Raw genomic sequence first — 21,965 nt, forward strand, 5'->3', positions numbered from 1 at the left:
GTGTAGGAAAAAACATGATGGTCTTGAAGCATCTCCAGTGCCTAAATTATCCTAGCTGCATTTAAGGAGGTTCTGTTATCTATGTGAACTTCATGATTTCCTAAATTCAGCATTATTATGGTTTTTGATAAGAGCTTACATTTATTGAGAGCTTCCTTTGTGTTTGGCCCTGGGCCAGCATTTTAGATACTTCATCTCATTTCATCTTTTTTTTTTTTTTTTTTTTGAGCTGGAGTTTCGCTCTTGATGCCCAGCTAGTTTTTGTATTTTTAGTAGAGACAGGGTTTTTACCACGTTGGTCAGGCTGGTCTCGGACTCCTGACCTCAGGTGATCTGCCCACCTTGGCCACCCAAAGTGCTGGGATTACAGGCATGAGCCACCGTGCCCGGCCCATTTCATCTTTATACTAATCCGTTTGCAGAGAGAGAATCCAAGTCGTTAAGTGACTTGCCTCAGGTCAGCAGCGAATCACTGGCAGAGCAGAGCAGAGATGCCTAGCTTCAGAGCCCTGCTCTTGACCACCACCTTTTTCTGCCACACGCTTTGTATCTGCACTTCTCCTACATTTTTTTTTTTTAATTATCGTTCTTTTTTTGAGACAGTCTCACTGTCGCCCAGGCTAGAGTACTATGGTACCATCTTGGCTCACTGCAACCTCTACCTCCCCGGCTCAATCAGTCCACCCACTTCAGCCACCCGAGTAGCTGGAACTACAGGCCTGTGCCAACCACACCTGGCTAATATTTTAAAATTTTTTTTATAGAGATGGGGTTTTGCCATGTTGCCCAGGCTGGTCTCGAACTCCTGGTCTCAAGCGATCTGCCCACCTCAGTCTCCAAAAGTGCTGAGGTTACAGGCATGAGCCCGTTCCCAGCCTCCTCTTCATTATGGGGAATATGAAACTGGGAAGGGTGAGACTCACTGAAAAACAGACTTAGCATCTAGGAAATAGGGAAAAATCATTTCTCCAAATCAGAGCTCAAGATCTGGGTCGATTAGAATAGAGGGAGCCTGGCAGAATCCAGAAGAGAGACTCTGCCTCTTCCAAGTCTGTCCTCTCCAACTGGATATGGTGCCGGAAATGCAAGAGGTAGGGTGGGCCCTCTGGCCATGTTTTTCTCCACCGTTTGGTTGGTTTCTTCACTCTAGGGCACCGTGTTGCCATGCTCCCTCCCCAAGGGCCCGCCCATACTTTTGTTTTTTTTAGGAGAGAGTCCATCCGCTTCTCTGCACTGAGTCAGCCCCCAGAGGGCGAGTTGCCACTTGTATCCTAGAGCTGGGCAGGGCTGCCCAGCACTGGAGAACTCAGCTCCAGGACCCTGGGGCCAGCCTTGTTGAGCAGCAAGCCCTAATGAAGAGCACACAGAACAGGCTTCCACTGCCTGGGACCCGCTTAGCACCATGTCACTTAGCCTCTCTGGGCTGCAGCTTCCTCGTGTATAAAATGAAACAACTGAGCTGTAAGCTGGAGCCTGTGAAGAGGAGCAGCCGTGAGGGCCCCCAAGTCCCTTTCCTCCATTTGACCAGAGCATCTCTACTTGGCTTCCGTGATCAAAAGGTTCAAGGATGAAAATGACTCTGAAAGCCACCAATGTGATCTTTGTTCCAGCTGTGAGTCTGTGTGTTAGGGTCCCCAAGACCCACCCTAGATCGCTCAAAGGACTCCCAGGACTCAGCACAGAGTCACACTCTGATTTCTTTTGTTTTGAGACAGAATTTCACTCTGTCGCCCAGGGTGGAGTGCAGTGCCACAATCTCGGCTCACGGGTTCAAGAGATTTTCCTGTCTCAGCCTCCACGTCTGTGCCTGGCCCACACTCTGATTTTTTACAGCAAAAGGATGCAAAGCAAAATCGGCAAAGGGAAGAGGCACATGGAGGAAAGTCCACAGGTGTCCAGGGGTAGGCTTCCAGGAGCCCTCCCCGAGCTGAGTCACGCAGGGTACACTTCATTGCTCCACCAGCAAGCTGTGACTGCACATGTGAACTGTTGTCTGCCAGGGAGGCTTATGAGAGACCCAGCGCCCAGGGCTTTTTCTGGGGGCTGGCCACATACGCACCCTCTGTGTAGCGTATGCCAAAATTCCGACTCCCAGAAGGAAAGCAGATGCTCCTCATAAAGAAAACACATTGTGCAAACAGTGTAGGGACAGTAAGCCACCTTACCAGTTTGGGAATGGGAGGGATAAACTTGAAATCCAAATTCCCAGGCTGGGCGCAGTGGCTTACGCCTGTAATCCCAGCACTTTGGGAGGCCGAGGCAGGCAGATCACTTGAGGTCAGGGGTTCGAGACAAGCCTGGCTAGCATGGTGAAAACCCATCTCTACTAAAAATACAAAAACTAGCCAGGCGTGGTGGTGGGCACCTGTGATCCCAGTTACTCAGGAGGCTGAGGCAGGAGAATTGCTTGAACCTGGGAGGCAGAGGTTGCAGTGAGTCGAGATCACACCACTGCACTCCAGCCTGGGCAACGGAGCAAGACTCCATCTCAAAAAACAAACAAAAAACACACACAAATTCCCAGATGTCAGCTAAGGGTTGACCTGGAAATCAGGCCCTTCAAAAGGCATTCGTGTTAGGCCTGTTACGTTAGCTCTTCTGCAGTCTGTGACTCTGAATTTTAGGAATTCCAATTGAATGCTGAAATAAACCCAAAGGGAATTTTTGTCCTTAAAATCGTGTCTTCCTCTGCCCTGGCAGTCCAACACCATTAAACAGAAGAAAAGAAAATGTAAAACCATCAAGTAATACTACTATTCATAGATCATAAATTATTTTTATATTTTTATTTTTTAATTTTAATTTTTCAGAGACAATTTCACTCTGTCACCCGGCTGGAGTGCAGTGGTGCAGTCATAGCTCACTGTAGCCTCCAATTCCCAGGCTCAAGCCATCCTCCCACTTTGGCCTTCCGAGTAGCTGGGACTATAGGCATGCACCACCATGACCAGCTTATTTTTTTATTACTATTTTCTGTAGAGACGGAGGGAGGGGGTCTCACTATGTTACCCAAGCTCAAACTCCTGCACTCAAGTGATCCTCCCACCTCAGCCTCCCAAAGTGCTGGAATTACAGGCATGAGCCACCATGCCTGGCCTATTTTTGTATTTTAAAAAATAACATGTTCTGTATTTGAATAATCTGCCTTTTTTCAGTTAACAATTTAGCAGCTTTGTCTTCCCATGTTTTCAAGCATATGTTATACCACCATTTCATGTGGCTGCAGTGGATTATATTGTATCTCAAAATTAGAAAACAGTTCTTTGCAAGAAACCCTATACTGCCATAATAGGGTATTGCTGTTTTCCACTTTGGTATGGGACAATGACAGCCTTGCCAGGACAACAGGAGCCACTGCCTGGAAGACCAGGTGGGGAGGCAGCAAGGCCTGCTCAAGGCAGCAGAGGGATGCGCAGAGGAGACACAGAACCTTCCTAGTCTAGGGTCCAGTTGTCTCCTGATGACATAAATCCATAAGGTCATTTTAGCTGAAACTATAGGAGGCTCAAGCACATTTTGGTCAAACTAGAAGCAGGTTGGGAATGAAAGGAACATTATTTCCCAGAATAATTTTTTCTCTGTTGACTAACTTGAGGTATCTAGATTAACCATGAGATACAAAATGTTGGCCAGGCGCGGTGGCTCACGCCTATAATCCCAGCACTTTGGGAGGCCGAGGCAGGTGGATCACCTGAGATCAGGAGCTTGAGACCAGCCTGGGCAACGTGGTGAAACCCTGTTTCTACTAAAAATACAAAAATGAGCCAGACATGATGGTGGGTGTCTATAATCCCAACTACTCAGGAGTTGGAGGCAGGAGAATTGCTTGAACCTGGGAGGCGGAGGTTGCAGTGAGCCGAGGTCGCACCATTGCGATCCAGCCTGGTGACAGAGCGAAACTCCATCTCAAAAAAAAAAAAAGAAATACAAAATGTTTGTTTGTTTTGAGATGGAGTCTTGCTCTTCATCCAGGCTGGCGCAATCTCGGCTCACTGCACCCTCTGCCTCCTGGTCCAAGTGATTCTCCTCCCTCAGCCTCCCATGTAGCTGGGATTACAGGTGTGTGCCACCACATCCAGCTAATTTTTGTACTTTTAGTAGAGACTGGGTTTTGCAATGTTGGCCAGGCTGGTCTCTAACTCCTCACCTCAGGTGATCCACCCACCTTGGCCTCCCAAAGTGGTGGGATTACAGGCGTGAGCCACCCCATCCAGCCCAAAATGTTAAAGGAGAAAAAGATTATCCTAGAAATTGGGATTTACTGAAGTCTAGTTACTACAATGGGCACTCTGAGACCTCACAGCCAGAAACACAGTTCTAAAGCTATCAGCCTCTTTGGCCACACAACACACCAATTTTCACACATAAAATGTGTCCACTGCCAGCCAGTGACCCACTAAAAATGGCATCTTGTTCTCCTTTGGTTGTCGTGTTCACAGTGAATTTGAGGAAACATCAGAAAAGATGTAGGCAGCTTGGCCATGTTCATTTACGTGTGTGCTTGTGATGTTTTTAAAACAGGTCAAAGGCCCTTTCAGAAGCAACTCCATTTCATTGGATAACTTAAAACCCTTCAGAGTGTACTGTTTACAAGTCCAGGCACAACTGCTTTGGAACAAAAGTAACATCTTTAGAGTCGGGCATTTAAGCAACATATCTTGCTACGAAACAATGGCAGATGGTAAAATATACCTTCTTATGTCCTTTCTGAACTGGGAAAAGAATACTCCTCCAATAGTGAAATTGGGGAATGCTTATGAGGTCATGGGTGGTGGGAGTGGGGAGACCCAGTGAGAAGAGTGCTGAACTGCAGGAATAATGAGCTTGTGCTGAGATTTGCGGTAGTGGAGGCTACCAGACAGCTACCACTTGCTTTATTTCATTACAGGATTGACTTTAGCTATTAATGTAAGCATACCAGGTGAGGGTGGGGGTAGAGGGACTTGCCCATTTTACTAGGACAGGAATGCTCTTTAAGCAGCATGGATGGAACATTAACTGATGTTTGTGTTGTGCATAGGAAGATCATTCTGTTCACTTTTGTGTCCTCTTTTTAGCCTCCACTGAGCTTCAGCAAGTCATCCTGATCTCCGTGGGAACATTTTCGTTGCTGTCAGTGCTGGCAGGAGCCTGTTTCTTCCTGGTCCTGAAATACAGAGGCCTGATTAAATACTGGTTTCACACTCCACCAAGCATCCCATTACAGATAGAAGAGGTACGTGTGCACACATCTCTTTTTTTTTTTTTTTTTTTGAGACAGGGTCTTGCTCTATTGCCCAGGCTGGAGTGTCATGGTACAATCTCTCTGCTCACTGCAGCCTCCATCTCCCAGGTTCAAGCAATTCTCCTGCCTCAGCCTCCTGAGTAGCTGGTATTACAAGTGCTCACCACCATGGCCTGCTAATTTTTGTATTTTTGGTAGAAACAGGGTTTTGCTCTGTTGGCCAGACTGGTCTCAAACTCCTGACCTCAAGTGATCCACCCACCTCAGCCTCCCAAAGAGCTGGGATTACAGGCGTGAGCCACTGCGCGTGGCCATGCAGACATCTTAATGGTGACACATCAGGGCCCCACTGCCCCTGGCAACCCCTAAGAGTGCAGCTGTGGGCAAAGCCGTGGACACAGAGATTTGGGTTAAAAATGGTATGGGGTTGTTTGTACACCCATGTTCATGTTGACACGATTCACAACAGCCAAAAGATGGAAGCACTCCGGTGTCATTGAAGGATTAATAGATAAATCTTTAATAGATGGTCTTTCCATACAATGGAATATCATTCAGCCTTAGAAAGGAAGGGGATTGTGACACATCCTACCACACAGATGGACCTTGAGGACATTATGCTGAGTAGAGTAGGGCAGTCACAAAAGGATACTGTCTGCTTCCACTTAAATGAGGTCCCCAGAGTCATCAAATCCATAAAGACAGGAAGTAGAATGGTGGTTGCGGTGGTGGAGGGAGGGAAGTGGGAAGTTCATGTTGAATGGGGCCAGAGTTTCAGTTCTGGGGCTGTACAGAGTTCTGGAGATGGATGGTGGTCATGACTGCACAATGTGAATGTGCTTGGCACAACCGAACTGTACACCTAAAAAGAGTTATGATGGTACATTTTATGTTATGTGTATTTTACCACAATTTAATTTTTTTTTTTAATGGCATGGGGTTGGCTAAAAAGGTGGCCTGGCCTGGCCTGGAGATTGGCTGCAGTAGGCCCCTCTCCGAGGCAGCAGGTCTCCTCTGCTGTCTGGAGAATGCGCCAGGGAAGCAGCCTGGCTGGAGGACGTGAAGGCGGTGGAGACAGTGATCAGGAGCTTGAGCTTTGGGGCCCACAGGGTGCTTAGGAGGGCCCTAAGGCAGAGTCAACACCCAGAGCTGTGAGTGCCAGGCCCCGTGCACCCATTGCCCAGTGGGTATTGCTAATATTTGAAAGGACTTGAGAAAGAACAGTAGCGTGGGTCTTGTGGAAAGTCTTATTTTCCTGCATAACCCCAGCCCCCTGAGGCTCTGTGAGGCCATTGGGCCTTCTGAGGACACGGTCAGGACATTTTGGGGATCAGAGGCGAGCTGAGAGAAGAACATTTAAAAAGCACTTGCAGCCGGGCGCAGTGACCCACACCTGTAATCCCAGCACTTGGGGAGGCCAGGGTGGGCAGATCACCTGAGGTCAGGAGTCCGAGACCAGCCTGGCCAACATGGTGAAACCCCGTCTCTACCAAAAATACAAAAATTAGCCGGGCGTGGTGGTGGGCGCCTGTAATCCCAGCTACATGAGAGGCTGAGGCAGGAGAATTGCTTGAACCCAGGAGGTGGAAGTTACAGTAAGCCAAGATCGCACCATAGCACTTTAGCTTGGGTGGCAGAGCAAGAATCCATCTCAAAAAAATAAATAAAAAGCATTTGCTTCTGGAGGCTTCACATTATTCTTGGGTAAACCTAGAGTAAAGGTGTTGGAAACAGAATGTTACTCAGTTACATGTGGGATGAACAGAGGTTAGATAAGGTCCAAGTCTGCAGAAACATAGCGGCACTTTCAGAAAGAACCCTAGTCACTTGTTCCTTCATCTGCCATGATGTATTGTAGGTACACAGGCAGTATACAGATTCCCTACTAGAACCTCCCTGGTTAATATTGTCACAAAATCACAGCTCCTAACATGTCTCAGAATCTTACTTGCAGTAATAATCTCTCTCTCTCTCCTGGTAGAACTACCAGCTGAGCCCCAGTACATGAATATACTATGAGTCGTTCCTCTGAACAGAAAACACAGGCCTGTCAGTTCACTTTTCTAGGAAAGCATAAAGAACATCCGCCAAAGGTCTCTGAGTTACATGGGAACAGTGAATCATGTTTCACTTATAATTCTGGGGTTTCACAAGGGTACATGTTTTGGTTTTGTTCCTCTTTCAGTCAGTCAGCTACAAGCTTATTGTCTTTCAGTATCTTTCAGCATTTCCAAGAGCTAGACACTAGATTCTTGGTAACTTGGTGAATCTATGGCTAAGCCTAAAGCCTGCGGGAGCAAAAGGGAAATTAATCGCTGGGAAACACCCCTTTATATGTAAGGCCTAAGGCCCTCGCTCCCAGATTCTCTGCTTGCTGTGCGCTGATGCAAGGGGAGGGGTGGAGGAGTGCCTGAGACCGATGCTTGTGAACTTGCCCTCTTTTTCCCCATCACAGCTGAACAAGAGCCCCTTCACTGAAAGGTTACAATTTTAGAGACGTCTTAAGATTAATAACCCACAGGCCTACACTGAGGGTTGCAAGGAAGAACTTGCTTTTCTTCCAATCAGAAAATCAGAAGAAAAAAACAAAAAACAAAACTTGCTTTTCCTGAGTTTTGCCCTTTTAAACTCTCAGCATATTAACATGGTCAGCCCTGGGATGAGTATTAAAGTGATTACTGAGATGAGGGGTAAGGAGTGTTCAACTATTAGAAGTTGTTGGCTGGGTGCGGTGGCTCATGCCTGTAATCCCAGCACTTTGAGAGGCCGAGGTGGGTGGATCATGAAGTCAGGAGATCGAGACCATCCTGGCCAACAGGGTGAAACCCTGTCTCTACTAAAAATACAAAAATTACCCAGGCATGGTGGCATGCGCCTGTAGTCCCAGCTACTCGGGAGGCTGAGGCAGGAGAATCACTTGAACCCAGGAGGCGGAGGCTGCAGTGAGCTGAGATCCACGCCACTGCACTCCAGCCTGGCAACAGAGCAAGACTCCGTCTCAAGAAAAAAAAAAAAAAATTAGCCAGCCGTGGTGGTGCATGCCTGCAATCCTAGCTACTTGGGAGGCTGAGGCAGGAGAATTGCTTGAACCCAGGAGGCGGAAGTTGCAGTGAGCCGAGATCGCGCCACTGCACTCCAGCCTGGGCGAAAGAGAGACTGACTCAACAACAATAAAAAATTGTTGCCGGGTGCAGTGGCTCACACCTGTAATCCCAGCACTTTGGGAGGCCGAGGCGGGCGGATCACCTGCGGTCAGGAGTTCGAGACAGCCTGACCAACATGGAGAAACCCCGTCTCTACTTAAAATACAAAATTAGCAGGGTGTGGTGGTGCATGCCTGTAATCCCAGCTACTTGGGAGGCTGAGGCAGAGGTTGCAGTGAGACGAGATCGTGTCATTGCACGCCAGCCTGGGCAACAACGTGAAACTCCGTCTCAAAAAAAAAATTGTTTCATTGTTGAATAAAAAGAAAAAGAAGTTATGTCATTGGTGGACAGAATCAACTTATATCTGAATAAAATAACTATACCAATTAAAACTAAAGTAGGCCAGGCGTAGTGGCTCACGCCTATAATCCCAGCACTTTGGGAGGCCGAGGTGGGTGGATCATTTGCGATCAGGAGTTTGAGACCAGCCTGGCCAACATAGTGAAACCCTGTCTCTACTAAAAATACAAAATTAGCCGGGCGAGGTGGTGGGCACCTGTAGTCCCAGCTACTTGGAGGGTTGAGGCAGGAGAATCGCTTGAACCTGGGAAGCAGAGGTTGCAGTGAGCTGAGATCACACCACTACACTCCAGCCTAGGCGAGAGTGAGACTCCATCTCAAAAAAAAAAGAATTAAAAACAAAAACTAAAGTTAAAAGGTCTGGTACACTGAACTGGTAAACTAATTACAATTTTGCTTTCCAACCTCCTCAAGTATTTAAAGGACCCAACTCAGCCCATCTTAGAGGCCTTGGACAAGGACAGCTCACCAAAGGATGACGTCTGGGACTCTGTGTCCATTATCTCGTTTCCGGAAAAGGAGCAAGAAGATGTTCTCCAAACGCTTTGAACCAAAGCATGGGCCTAGCCCACCGGCTCCCTGGAAGAGATCATCAAGCCATCGGAGCTGCTAGAGTTCTGTCTGGACTTTCCAGAGACCAGTATTCCCTTTTGCTGCCTCTAAAAGGCCTGTCCCTGCAGACATGAGAGAGCAGGTCTGAGACAGCAGGTCTCATGGGGGTGACAAGCTTTTTTTTTTTTTTTTCTTAAAGAATTTTCAAAATCAAACAAGTTTCCAGAATGATTTTACGGAGATATCCCAGGAAAATTAAGGCTTCTCTTAAACACTAAAAAGGCATGTAATTGCTTGTTAGCAAAATGGATATGACACATCTCTGATACTTTTTTCATTATTGGTTGGGCTGAGCAGTCAGAAGACCTGGTCGTCTTCTTGACTTTGGCAAATGAGCCAGAGCCCCTTGGGCAGGTCACACAACCTGTCCCAGCGAGGGACACTGAGTGGCCCTTCATGTACATCCATGGTGTGCTGGCTTAAAATGTAATAAATCTTGTAAATATACTCCTAGTAATTTAAGATTTTGTTTTTAAACTGGAAATAAAAGATTGTATAGTGCATGTTTTTTAAAGTCTATGTGAAGTCTTTTCTTTATTGTAGCCTATTTTCTGCAGAGTTTCAGCTTTCTAAAATTACTCAATCTAAACTTGTTTTTTCTTAAATAACACCTGCTAGAGCTACTGAGGCCTCATGGGAACTCAGCAAACACTTCCTATGGATGTCACTTGATCCTCCAAAGGTTATAAAGAAGGCCGGGGCCTAGTGTAGTGGCCCACGCCTATAATCCCAGCACTTTGGGAGGCTGAGGTGGGTGGATCACTTGGGGCCAGGAGTTCTAGACCCACCTGGGCAACATGGTGAAACCCTGTCTCTGTGAAAAATGCAAAAATTAGCCAGGCATGATGACATGCACCTGTAGTCCCAGCTACTTGAGAGGCTAAAGTGGGAGGATGCTTTAGCCTGGGAGGCGGAGGTTACCATGAGCCGAAATGATGCCACTGCACTCCAGCGTGGGAGGCAGAGCAAAACCCTATCTCAAAAAAAAAGAGGGCTGGGCACGGTGGCTCATGCCTGTGCTGGGAGGTCAAGATGGGAGGATCGCTTGAGGCCAGGAGTTTGAGAACAGCCTGGGCAACATAGTGAGACCTTGTTTTCACAAAAAAATAAAATTTCACAAAAAAAAAATTTTATTTTTCAAAAAAAATAAAAAGTTAGCTAGTCGTGGTGGTGCACACCCGTAGTCCCAGCTACTCAGGAGGCTGAGACCAGAGGATCATTTGAGCCTAGGAGTTAGGAGTTCAAGGCTGTAGTGAGCAATGATTACACCACTACATTCCAGCCTTGGCAACAGAGCAAGAGACCCTGTCTCAAAAATATAAAAGTTATAAGGAGGATTTGCAGAAGGCACATTAGCACTTCATTTATATGTGACAAGTCACACTGTGTTGACCAAGGCAGGGATTTGTGGGCACTAAAGAGAATTAACTGATTAATCAATAGTAATGTTATCTACTGAGCACGCAAGTCATCTGATTGTGTCAGTACTGTCGGGCTCTGTTGTTCAAAGGATATGTATTTAAAATCCATTTATAGGCTGGGCACGGTGGCTCACACCTGTAATCCCAGCACTTTGGGAGGCCGAGGAAGGCAGATCACCTGAGGGCAGGAGTTCGAGACCAGCCTGGCCAACGTGGTGAAAGCCTGTCTCTACTAAAAGCACAAAAATTAGCTGAGTGTGGTGGCAGGCACCTATAATCCCAGCTACATGGGAGGCAATTGGGGTCCTGTACTGCTGGTAAGAAAGTGGCTTTTTTTTTTTTTTTTTCTTTTGAGACAGAGTCTCACTCTGTCGCCCAGGCTGGAGTGCAGTGGTGCAATCTCAGCTCACTGCAACCTCCACCTCCCAGGTTCAAGCAATTCTCCTGCCTCAGCCTCCCGAATAGCTGGGATTACAGGCGTGCACCACTATGCCTGGCTAATTTTTGTATTTTTAGTAGAGATGGGGTTTCACCATGTTGGCCAGGCTGGTCTCGAACTCCTGACCTCATGATCCACCCACCTTGGTCTCCCAAAGGGTTGAGATTACAGGCGTGAGCCACCGTGTCCGGCGAAAGTGGCTAACTCTCTAAGTATTGTGTACCATGCTGTCTGCAGTGGCAAGAGTTAGAAAAACAAGGCCCACTCCCACCCCATGCACACAAGTCTCCCTGTGAAGCATCTGTTGTATGCATTAGGTGCACCTTAAGTAGACAAGTTTGAAGGAAGAAGTTGTAGATACGAGTTGTAAAGACTTACCTTAGACCGTTCAGGAAATCGGAGACAGAAGAGCTTCTTCTGTTGGGCAGCAGGATGGTGCCCAGCGAGGAGTGGAGGATACATCTATAGCAGGAGAACAGGAAAGAGTTTGAGCCCAGCAGGACAGAGGGCAGATCAACTCTGTTAGGGTAAGTGCATCTGTGCCACCCCATTTATTTATTTAGAGACACAGTCTCACCCTGTTGCCCAGGCTGGAGCGCAGTGGCACAATCTCACTTCACTGCAACCTCTGCCTTCCGGGTTCAAGCGATTTTTGTGCCTCAGCCTCCAGAGTCGCTGGGATTACAGATGTGCGCCACCACACCCAGCTAATTTTTGTATTTTTAGTAGAGATGGGGTTTCACTATGTTGGTCAGGCTGGTCTCAAACTCCTGACCTCAGGTGATCCGCTCACCTCAGCCTCCCAAAGTGCTGGGATTACAGGTGTGAGCCACTGTGCCCAGCCTTAAATAGTATTTTCTGAAATGAAATGCCTCATTCTCGTTAATAAAATAAATGACTAATTGATGGGATTAGTATTTACACTAGTCAAGGCCAGGCGCAGTGGCTCACACCTGTAATCCGAGCACTTTGGGAGGCTGAGGTGGGTGGATCATGAGGTCAGGAGTTTGAGACAAGCCTGGTCAACATGGCGAAAACCTGTTTCTATTAAAAATACAAAAATTAGCTGGGCGTGGTGGCTCACACCTGTAATCCCAGCTACTTGGGAAGCTGAGGCAGGAGAATCACTTGAGCCCGAGAAGCGGAGGTTGCAGTGAGCTGAGATGGCACCTCTGCACTCCAGCCTGGGCAACAGAGCAAGACTCTGTCTCAAGAAAAATAAAATAAAGTCAAGCTAAGTACACAGTCAAAATTTTTGAGTTGGAAGCACTCTTATAAATAATCCGTTGACAGGGCATAATCCATAACCTACTTGCCAAATCAGCCCATTCCCTGTTTTTGTAAAACCCGTGTGCTAAGAATAGCTTTTACAACTTGGAATAGAGAAAAAGTCAAAAGAAGAATATTTCATCACACATGAAAATTCTATGATATTCAAATTTCACTGTTCATAAATATTTATTAGAACCCAGAAGGTAAGCTGCGTGTAGTGGTTCACACCTGTAATCCCAGCACTTTGGGAGGCTGAGGTGGGCGGATCATTTGAGGCCAGGAGTTTGAGACCAGCCTGACCAACATGGTGAAATACCGTGTCTACTAAAAATACAAAAATTAGCTGGGCATGGTGGTGCATGCCTGTAATCCCAGCTACTCAGGAGGCTGAGCGAAGGGAATTGCTTGAACTTGGGAGGCTGAGGTTGCAGTGAGCCTAGATCATGCCACTGCACTCCAGCTTGGGTGACACAGTGAGACCCCAACTCAAAAAAGAAAAGAATAAAAAGAACCCAGAAGGTGAAGGAGAGGGAAGCTTCAGAGGAGCTGATTGGCATGGGGGTGAAGAGGGGAAGCCCCAGGGCAGGAGCTGGAGCCATGGTAGGGGCAAAGAAAGGAGACTTCATAGGGCAGCAGCCGATATGCTACACTGAAGAAAAACCAGCTGCCTCCCGCCCAGCAATTACCTTCCTGGGGAACATCTCAGTTCCTAGCCAGGGCTTGGGTCATCTGCCTGAGACATCTATATCTTTTAACATCACGTCTCTGGCCAGGCGTGGTGGCTCACACCTGTAATCCTAGCACTTTGGGAGGCCGAGGCGGGCGGATTGCCTGAGCTCTGGAGTTTGAGACCAGCCTGGGCAACATGATGAAACCCTGTCTCTACTAAAATACAAAAAAAAAAAAAGCCAGGCATGGCGACATGCGCCTCTAGTACCAGCTACTCAGGAGGCTGAGGCAGGAGAATTACTTCAACCTGGGATGCAGAGGTTGCAGTGAGCAGAGATCGTGCCACTGCACGCCTGGTGACAAAGCAAGACTCTGTCTCAAAAATAATAATAAAATAGGCTGGGTGCGGGGGCTCACACTTGTAATCCCAGAACTTTGGGAGGCTGAGGCAGGAGGGATCATGAGGTCAGGAGTTTGAGACCAGCCTGACCAACATGGTGAAACCCCGTCCCTACTAAAAATACAAAAATTAGCAGGGTGTGGTGATGTGTGCCTGTAATCCCAGCTACTCAGGAGGCTGAGGCAGGAGAATCACTTGAACCTGGGAGGCAGAGGTTGCAGTGAGCCAAGACTGCACCACTGCCCTCCACCTGGGCGACAGAGCAAGACTCTGTCTCAAAAAATAATAATAAAATAAAATAACGTCTCTGTCCATAGTGTTTAAATCACATAAAAATGGACTTCTGGCAGGGCACGGCGGCTCACACCCGTAATCCCAGCATTTTGGGAGGCTCAGGTGAGCGGATCACCTGAGGTCAGGAGTTCAAGATCAGTCTGGCCAACATGGTGACACCCTGTCTCTACTAAAAATACAAAAATCAGCCCAGCGCGGTGGCAGGTGCCTGTAATCCCAGCTATTCAGGAGGCTGAGGCAGGAGAATCGGTTGAACCCACAAGGTGGAAGTTGCAGTGAGCCCAGACGACACCACTGCACCTCAACCTGGGCAACAGAGCAAGAATCTGTCTCAAAAAAAAAAAAAAAGGACTTCTTGGTACATAACATTTAAAGAAGCCTGCATAGTCACTATGGCCACTATGTCTTTGAAGTGCCACAACAGAGAGAAGCTCTCTGAAAGGAAATGATACTGATTTGGGAATAGGGTATTACAAGGGGAACACGTGTGCCAGAATAAACTATGTACATATTTAGGAAGGTGAAAGAAAACAAAGGTTCTTAAAGGAAAAAATGAGGATTAGATCACTGTTTTAAGATAATTATCCTTGGCTATAAGGATCAATAGCAAGGGGGATGCCATTCCAAGGTTAGACAGGCAGTTATTGGGCAGATGTCCTCATAAAAGTGTTTGTTGTGTAAGGCGGTGAAAGGCTTTGTGCAAGGTTGAGATTTTTGCAGTCTTTTGTGATCATTTTTATTTATTTATTTATTTAGAGACAGAGTCTTGCTCTGTCACCCAAGCTGGAGGGCAGTGATGCAATCACAGCTCACTGCAACGTCTGCCTCCTGGATTCAAGAAATTCTCCTGTCTCAGCCTCCTTAGTAGCGGGGACTACAGGCATCCGCCACCATGCCTGGCTAATTTTTTGTATTTTTAGTAGAGATGGGATTTTGCCATGTCGCCCAGGCTCGTCTTGAACTCCTCACCTCAAGTGATCCACCTGCCTCAACCTTCTAAAATGCTGGGATTACAGGCATGAGCCACCACGCCCGGCCTTGTGATCATTTGTGTTATCAAGCATTTTTGCATGAGAATCCTTCATGGCCTTCCCCAGCTCTATTTGTCAGGGTTTTTTGTTTGTTTGCTTGTTTGTTTGAAGCACAAGTGACTCCATTTTGATTCTGACAACTTCCACACTATGCAATCACATCTCTGAGGCGCCCAGAGCCCTTCAAAATATATTTGCTGTTTGCCAAATAGTCTCTATTTGAGATGAGAACATCCCCAGCTATCCTTCTGTTTGATGAGAAGTGAGACTCCACCCCAGCAGTTTCCGGAGATGCAGTCACGCCTCCCCACCCTTCACTGCCACTCCCAGCCTCCCTTGAGACGCAAGGACTGTCCCACGGGAATGAAGTGAAAGTGACGTCTTTCTCCATGTTTCCAGTCTGTGGTGAGGGAAAACAGCTGGCTACGCTTGGGAGGGTACGGAAACCGGTCAGAGTGGTTACTTGGGACCTGGGGCCTCAGAGCCACCCGCTGCTAAGGAGAGGACTCTGGTCAGGGCAACTTGCCAATGCTCTAGGAATGACACCTAGACATTCCTAAAAAATGATAGCCTAAAAATTCATCCCATTGTAGAAATACAGGCAGCACTAGCTTCTCTGGGCCCCTCAGTTATCAAAAAAAGAGGAGGGAGGCAGACCCTCAGGGTTACTTTACATCCATATACCTAGCTACAACATAAGCATCAAATGATATGTGGCCAGGCGCGCTGGCTCACGCCTGTAATCCCAGCACTTTGGGAGGCAGAGGCAGGCAGATCACTTGAGGTCAGGAGTTCGACACTAGCCTGGCCAACATGGAGAAACCCCGTCTCTACTAAAAATACAAAAATTAGCCAGGCATGATGGTGCATGCCTGTAGTTGCAGCTACTCAGTAGGTTAAGGCATGAGAATCACTTGAACCTGGGAGGCGGAGGTTGCAGTGAGCAAGATCGTGCCACTGCACTCCAGCCTGGGCTAACAGAGAGAGACTCTGTCTCAAAAAACAAACAAACAAACAAACAAACAAAAACAAAACAAATCAAAACAAAAAGCACAACATATGATATTAATGATTTTCCTTGAAATTAAATAGTGATATGAGTAACAATGTATAATAACTGTAAATATTAATTCAACTCGTTTCATTTCTACATTCAGGTGAATAAAAATATCTGATCTATTCTCTGTGGGTAATAAGAGTATTTTTGTATCTGAAAAGCCTAAGAGAGGGTCAAACCCTTAAAGAGCTGGTAAGTCCAGGTAGGAGGACCCTGAGGTCCTTGGAGATGGGCAGGTACAAAATTTTGCCTGGCATAAAATTCAATTAATCAATCAAACTAATGTGTTTCTTGACTATTTACTTTCTGAAATTTTCCTGTGACCCTTAATACAACTGTGAGTACCTTCAAGTGTCCTCCAGATCCAGACACTTCTCAAGTGGCCAGCCCCATGCTAACTACTAAAATAGTGGAGCACCAGTAGTCGGGGCTGTGGGTACATTCCTGTAGGCTGTGCACCACACAACCCCACAGGTGCTGTTGACCTAAACGGAACACAAAGGCACACAGCAACTGCTAGTAGTCCTGATACGTAAGCCACTCAAGTTCCAAATGCCTAGTCACAGAAGACAAAGACTGAAGAACCATTCCAAATATAAGAGACACTGCAGGGATATGACGACTAAATGCAACGTTTGACCATGGGCAGGATCCTGCCACAGAAAAATAGAGGTTTTTTCTTTACTATAAAGTACATTACAGGGGTAATCTGAAGAATTTGAATAAGGCACAAAGTACTGTATCAATGTTAATTTTCTGACTTTGGCATTGTATCGCAGTGATGTTTGGGGGGAAATATACACAGGATTCAAGGGTAAGTAAACAGGCGTCACATCTGCAACATGCTGCCAAACATTTAAAATAACAGACCAAAGCAAATGTAGTAAAATGTTAACTTCTGGGAATCTGAAGGTTATACAGGAATTCTTTGTGTTTTTTTTTTTTTTTTTTTTTTTTTTACAGAGTTTCGCTCTGTCGCCCAGGCTGGAGTGCAATGGCGGGGTCTTGGCTCACTGCAACTTCCGCCTCCTGGGTTCAAGCGATTCTCCTGCCTCAGCCTCCCAAGTAGCTGGGATTATAGGCACCTGACACTACGCCTGGCCAATTTTTGTATTTTTAGTAGAGATGGGATTTCACCATGTTGGCCAAGCTGGTCTTGAATTCCTGACCTCCGGTGATCCGCCCACCTTGGCCTCCCAAAGCACTGAGATATAGGCGTGAGCCACCATGCCTGGCCTCTCTGTGCTATTTTTATAACTCTCCTGGTAAGTCTGATGTAATTTCAACATAAAAAGTTAATCTCAGGCTGGGCGCAGTGGCTCACGCCTGTAATCCTAGCACTTTGGGAGGTTGAGGTGAGCAGACCGCTTGAGCTCAGGCGCTCCAGACCAATCTGGGCAACATGGTGAAACCGCGTCTCTACAAAAAATACAATTAGTCAGGCATGATGGCGTGCGTCTGTAGTCCAAGCTACTCAGGAGGCTGAGGTGAAAGGATCTCTTGAGCCTGGGAGGCAGAGGTTGCAGTGAGCCGAGCTCACACCACTGCACTCCAGCCTGGGTGACAGAGCCAGACCCTGTCTCAAAAAAAAAAGGTTAATTTCTAAACTCACAACTTCCATGGTGGGAGGGAAGTACATTGATCATACTGAATAATGTTTTTGGCACCAGGAGTAGAAACTGTTGGAGTACAGACCTGTACTATAGTCCCAGCTACTTGGGAGGCTGAGGCTGGAGGGTCACTTGAGCTCAAGAGTTCCAGGTCGAAGTGTGCAATGTTCATCCCTGTGAAAGCCACTGTACTCTAGCCTGGGTAAAATAGTGAGACTCCATCTCTTTACAAAAAAAAAAAAGAAAGAAAAAGAAACAAAAGAAACTGCTGGCTGGGTGCAGTGGTTCATACCTGTAATCCCAGCACTTTAGGAGGCTGAGGTAGGCAGATCCTTTGAGCCCAGGAGTTCGAGACCAGCCTGGGTAACATGGTGAAACCCCATCTCTACAAAACATTAACAATTAGCCAGGATGTAGTGGCATGCACCTGAGCTACTTGGAAGGCTGAGGTGGGAGGATCGCTTGAGCCTGGGAGGCGGAGGGTGACAGAGTGAGACCCAGTCTCAAAAAAAAAAAAAAAACCACCAGAAACTGCTGCTGGAAAAGAGCACAATTTACATCCTTTTTGGAGAGCTCTCTGGTTTTATGTCTAGACCTCTGGGGTGGGGAAGAGGTCAACATGCTCCCCAAATTAAAGACCCAGTGCTCTCTACACTGGCATAATCCATGAGGGTCTAGGCAGCCTGTCCTGCCATACTTACTCAAAGAAATTTAAAATATCCTATCTGCCACAGCTGAAAGAATTGAAGAGGCATTTACTGCTATCCAAAACCCTACGTAAAATTACTTAAGCTGTGATAAAAGTGCTACAAAAAAATGCTCTGGCAGGCTCTAAACTTGGAAGTCTTGTTTTTCTTAGCATGGCATGCCACCTTGTGGCAAAAAGCTAAAAAGTCATCAGATGAGAAAGGAAACATCCCTTCAAAAGTCATCATAAGAAATGCCGGGCACGGCGCCTGTAATTCCCTGCACTTTGGGAGGCCAAGGCTGGCGGGTCGCTTGAGGTTAGAAGTTCGAGACCAGCCTGGCCAACATGGCAAAACCCCATCTCTACTAAAAATACAAAAACAATTAGCCGGGCGTGGTGGCATGTGCCTACAATCCCAGTTACTTGGGAGGCCAAGGCATGAGAATGGCTTGAACCCAGGAGGCTGAGGCTGCAGTGAGCCACTGCACTCCAGCCTGGATGACAGAGTGAGACTCTCTCTCAAAAAAAAAAAAAAAAGGAAAAAAAAAGCCTACTTGTGTGAATCACTTATTATTTCCAGGAACTTTGTTAAGCATTTCCTCAGATTAATTCTCAAACATACTTACAGACAGGGGAACAGTCTTGCAGTCAAATAGCTAATAAGTGGCAGTGCCAGAATAAGGGAATAAAGGAGAAGTAAACCAACCTAAACTTAAATCCATAGGCCTCCGAGAATCCCAGCGCCCAAACCACAACTGTCTAGTAACAACGCAATTGGAAGAATTCTTCCTACTGTGCCCTCCTGCCACCATTTTTATTCCCCATAATCAGGCTGGCCACAGGCTTTTCCCAAAGCCAGCCATGCCCACACCTAAACATTTTCCTCTCCTTTTGTTAATTCCCTGTGTTCTATCTATTCTAAAGCCACCATAGCAGCACTTTCCCCAAACTACATTTTTCTTTTGTTTTTTTTATTTATTTTTATTTTTTGAGACAGTCTTGCTCTGTTGCCCACACTGGAGTACAGTGGCTTGATCTCAGCTCACTGCAGCCTCTGCCTCCTGGGCTCAAGCAATTCTCCTGCCTCAGCATCCCAAGTAGCTGGGATTACAGGCATGCACCACCATACTTGGCTAATTTTTTGTATTTTTAGTAGAGATGGGTTTCACCATGTTGGCCAGGCTGATCTCGAACTCCTGACCTCAAGTAATCTGCCCGCCTCGGACTCCCAAAGTACTGGGAGTACAGGTGAGAGCCGCTGTGCCTGGCCCCAAATTACATTTTTCAACATGTTCCAGGAGATAAATTTCCAAGTCTCAGTAATAGGAAACACCATATAATTGACACCTTCCTCCTAAAGACATACAATACACACTTAAAAAAAAAAAAAAAAAAAACTCTAAGAAAGAAAAGAACTTTACAGAATTTTAAAAAGGTGTTTTGGAGCCTAGTGTGGTGACTTGCACCTCTAGTCCCAGCTACTCAGGAGGCTGAGGCAGGAGGATCGCTTGAGCTCAGGAATTCAAGACCAGCCTGGGCAATATAGCAAGACCCCTCTCTAAAAAAAACTAAGCAAGAAGGCGGGACGCAGTGGCTCACGCCTGTAATCCCAGCACTTTGGGAGGCCAAGGCAGGTGGATCACCTGGGGTCAGGAATTTGAGACCAGCCTGGCCAATATGGTGAAACCATGTCTCTACTAAAAATACAAAAATTAGCCGGGTATGATGGTACCCACCTGTAAACCCAGCTACTCGGGAGGCTGAGGCACGAGAACCATTTGAACCTGGGAGACAGAGGTTGCAGTGAGCCGAGATTGCACCACTACACTCCAGCCTGGGTGACAAGAGCAAAACTCCATCTGAAAAAAAAAAAAAAAATCAAGAAATAAAGAAAGAAAAAACATGTTTAGACCTAGTTCAGCCCAGGGTTTCCCAAGCTTCTTTGACACACACACTTTTTCTCAGGTACACCTTCAGGGCCACCAGTGTTCTACAAGCAACTTGGGAAAGGTGCAACTAAATCTAAAAAGGTGAGCTGACTGTGATGGTGCACACCTATAGTCCTAGCTACTCAGCAGACTGAGGGGAGGACTGCTTGAGCCAAGGAGTTCAAGGCAGTAGTGAGCTATAATCACACCACGGCGTTCCAGCCTGGGCAAGAGTGAGACACTGTAAAAAGGACTCCATAAAAAAGAACAATGAAAACAAAGACTCCTGAGTTGATGTTGTGACTGAAAACCCTTCCACTGGGGAAAAATGTAGAGATCATGAGTTCAATGCACCCATGTCAAACCCTCTGGGGACTCTTGCTCAAGGGGCCAAATTATATGGTTTGATATTATCAATCTTTCAGTCTTCCAATTTCATTATGTTGATGCAAATCAATGTCAAGTCAACGTCTTGTGTACAGAAATACACACACACACACACACACACACACACACACATATATATATATACTGGAAAAATACAGCCGCTGGGTTTTTACTCAGTGGCAACAGCACAAGGAATACAAGGATCTCAGAGCAATAAAATGGAATACTCTGATAATATTGGTCCACACACAAACAACACTCAGATTCAATGACCACTGAATCTATGTGACAGCTTGAGAACCTTAGTAAGGGAATCACATGCATTTGTAGATGATTACCAAAGATTCTGCCCTAACTCATAATATTTCTAAGAGTGGATACTAACATTATCTCTTTTATGTTTTTATTTATTTTTTATTTTTTAGACAGAGTCTCGCTTTGTCACCCAAGCTGGAGTGCAGTGGCGCAATCTTGGCTCACCGCAACCTCTGCCTCCCGGGTTCAAGCAATTCTCCCTGCCTCAGCCTCCTGAGTAGCTGGGATTACAGGGGTGCACCACCACGCCTGGCTAATTTGTTGTATTTTTAGTACAGACCGGGTTTCAGTATGTTGGCCAGGCTGGTCTTGAACTCCTGACCTCGTGATCTACCCGCCTCGGCCTCCCAAAGTGCTGGGATTACAGGCGTGAGCCCCCACGCCTGACCACATTATCTCTTTTTTAAAAATGAAGAAACAGAAAATTAAGTGATTTGCTCACAACTAAAAAACAAATTCAGGGCTGCGTGTGGTGGCTCATGCCTGTCAACCTAGCACTTTGTGAGGTTGAGGCAGGTGGATGTGTTGAGACCAGTTCACCCAGAACAGCATAGTGAGACCCCCGTCTCTACAAAAAACAACTTTTTTTTTTCTTGACATGGAGTCTTGCTCTGTTGCCCAGGCTGGAGTGCAGCGGCACGATTTTGGCTCACTGCAAGCTCCGCCTCCCAGGTTCACGCCATTCTCTTGCCTCAGCCTCCCAAGTAGCTGGGACTACAGGTGACCCCCACCACGCCCGGCTAATTTTTTTGTATTTTTAGTACAGACAGGGTTTCACCATGTTAGCCAGGATGGTCTCGATCTCCTGACCTCGTGATCTGCCCACCTAGGCCTCCCAAAACATTTTTTTTTTAATTAACCAGACGTGATGACACGTACCTGTGGTCCCAGCTGCTTGGAAAGCGGAGGTAAGAGGATTGCTTGAGCTCCAGCATTTGAAGGTGCAGTGAGAGCTGTCGTTGCACCACTGCACTCCAGCCTAGGCAACAGAGTGAGATATTGTTTTAAAAAAAAAAAAAAAAAAAAAAAATTCATGGCCGAGTCAGAAATAGAAAAAAACAGCCACCATTTCCAGTCAGTCTTCAGGGAAACCTTCAATAACCCTCACATAA

At 46.6% G+C, this 21,965-nt stretch overlaps 1 protein-coding gene and 1 long non-coding RNA gene across 2 annotated transcripts in view; one reads left to right on the forward strand and one right to left on the reverse strand.

Annotated features, from left to right (window-relative positions):
* The window catches only part of IFNGR2 (interferon gamma receptor 2), a 34,131-nt gene extending 24,286 nt beyond the window's left edge, over positions 1–9,845 (forward strand). Inside the window, exons 5-7 of the mRNA XM_031005115.3 lie at positions 4,522–4,681; positions 5,058–5,215; positions 9,145–9,845. Of these exons, the coding sequence (XP_030860975.2) occupies positions 4,522–4,681; positions 5,058–5,215; positions 9,145–9,279 (453 nt within the window). The 3' untranslated portion in view covers positions 9,280–9,845. The remainder of the gene's footprint in view (positions 1–4,521; positions 4,682–5,057; positions 5,216–9,144) is intronic.
* Positions 4,831–17,774, reverse strand: LOC129529326 (uncharacterized). Its single transcript, XR_010132390.1, has 4 exons — positions 17,621–17,774; positions 11,581–11,664; positions 9,200–9,404; positions 4,831–5,146 (listed from the first exon to the last, which is right to left on the reverse strand). It is a non-coding gene; the product is annotated as an uncharacterized lncRNA (long non-coding RNA).
* Between the last annotated feature and the right edge of the window lie 4,191 nt (positions 17,775–21,965).

Source organism: Gorilla gorilla, chromosome 22 (assembly GCF_029281585.2).
Source record: "Gorilla gorilla gorilla isolate KB3781 chromosome 22, NHGRI_mGorGor1-v2.1_pri, whole genome shotgun sequence".
NCBI lineage: Eukaryota > Metazoa > Chordata > Mammalia > Primates > Hominidae > Gorilla > Gorilla gorilla.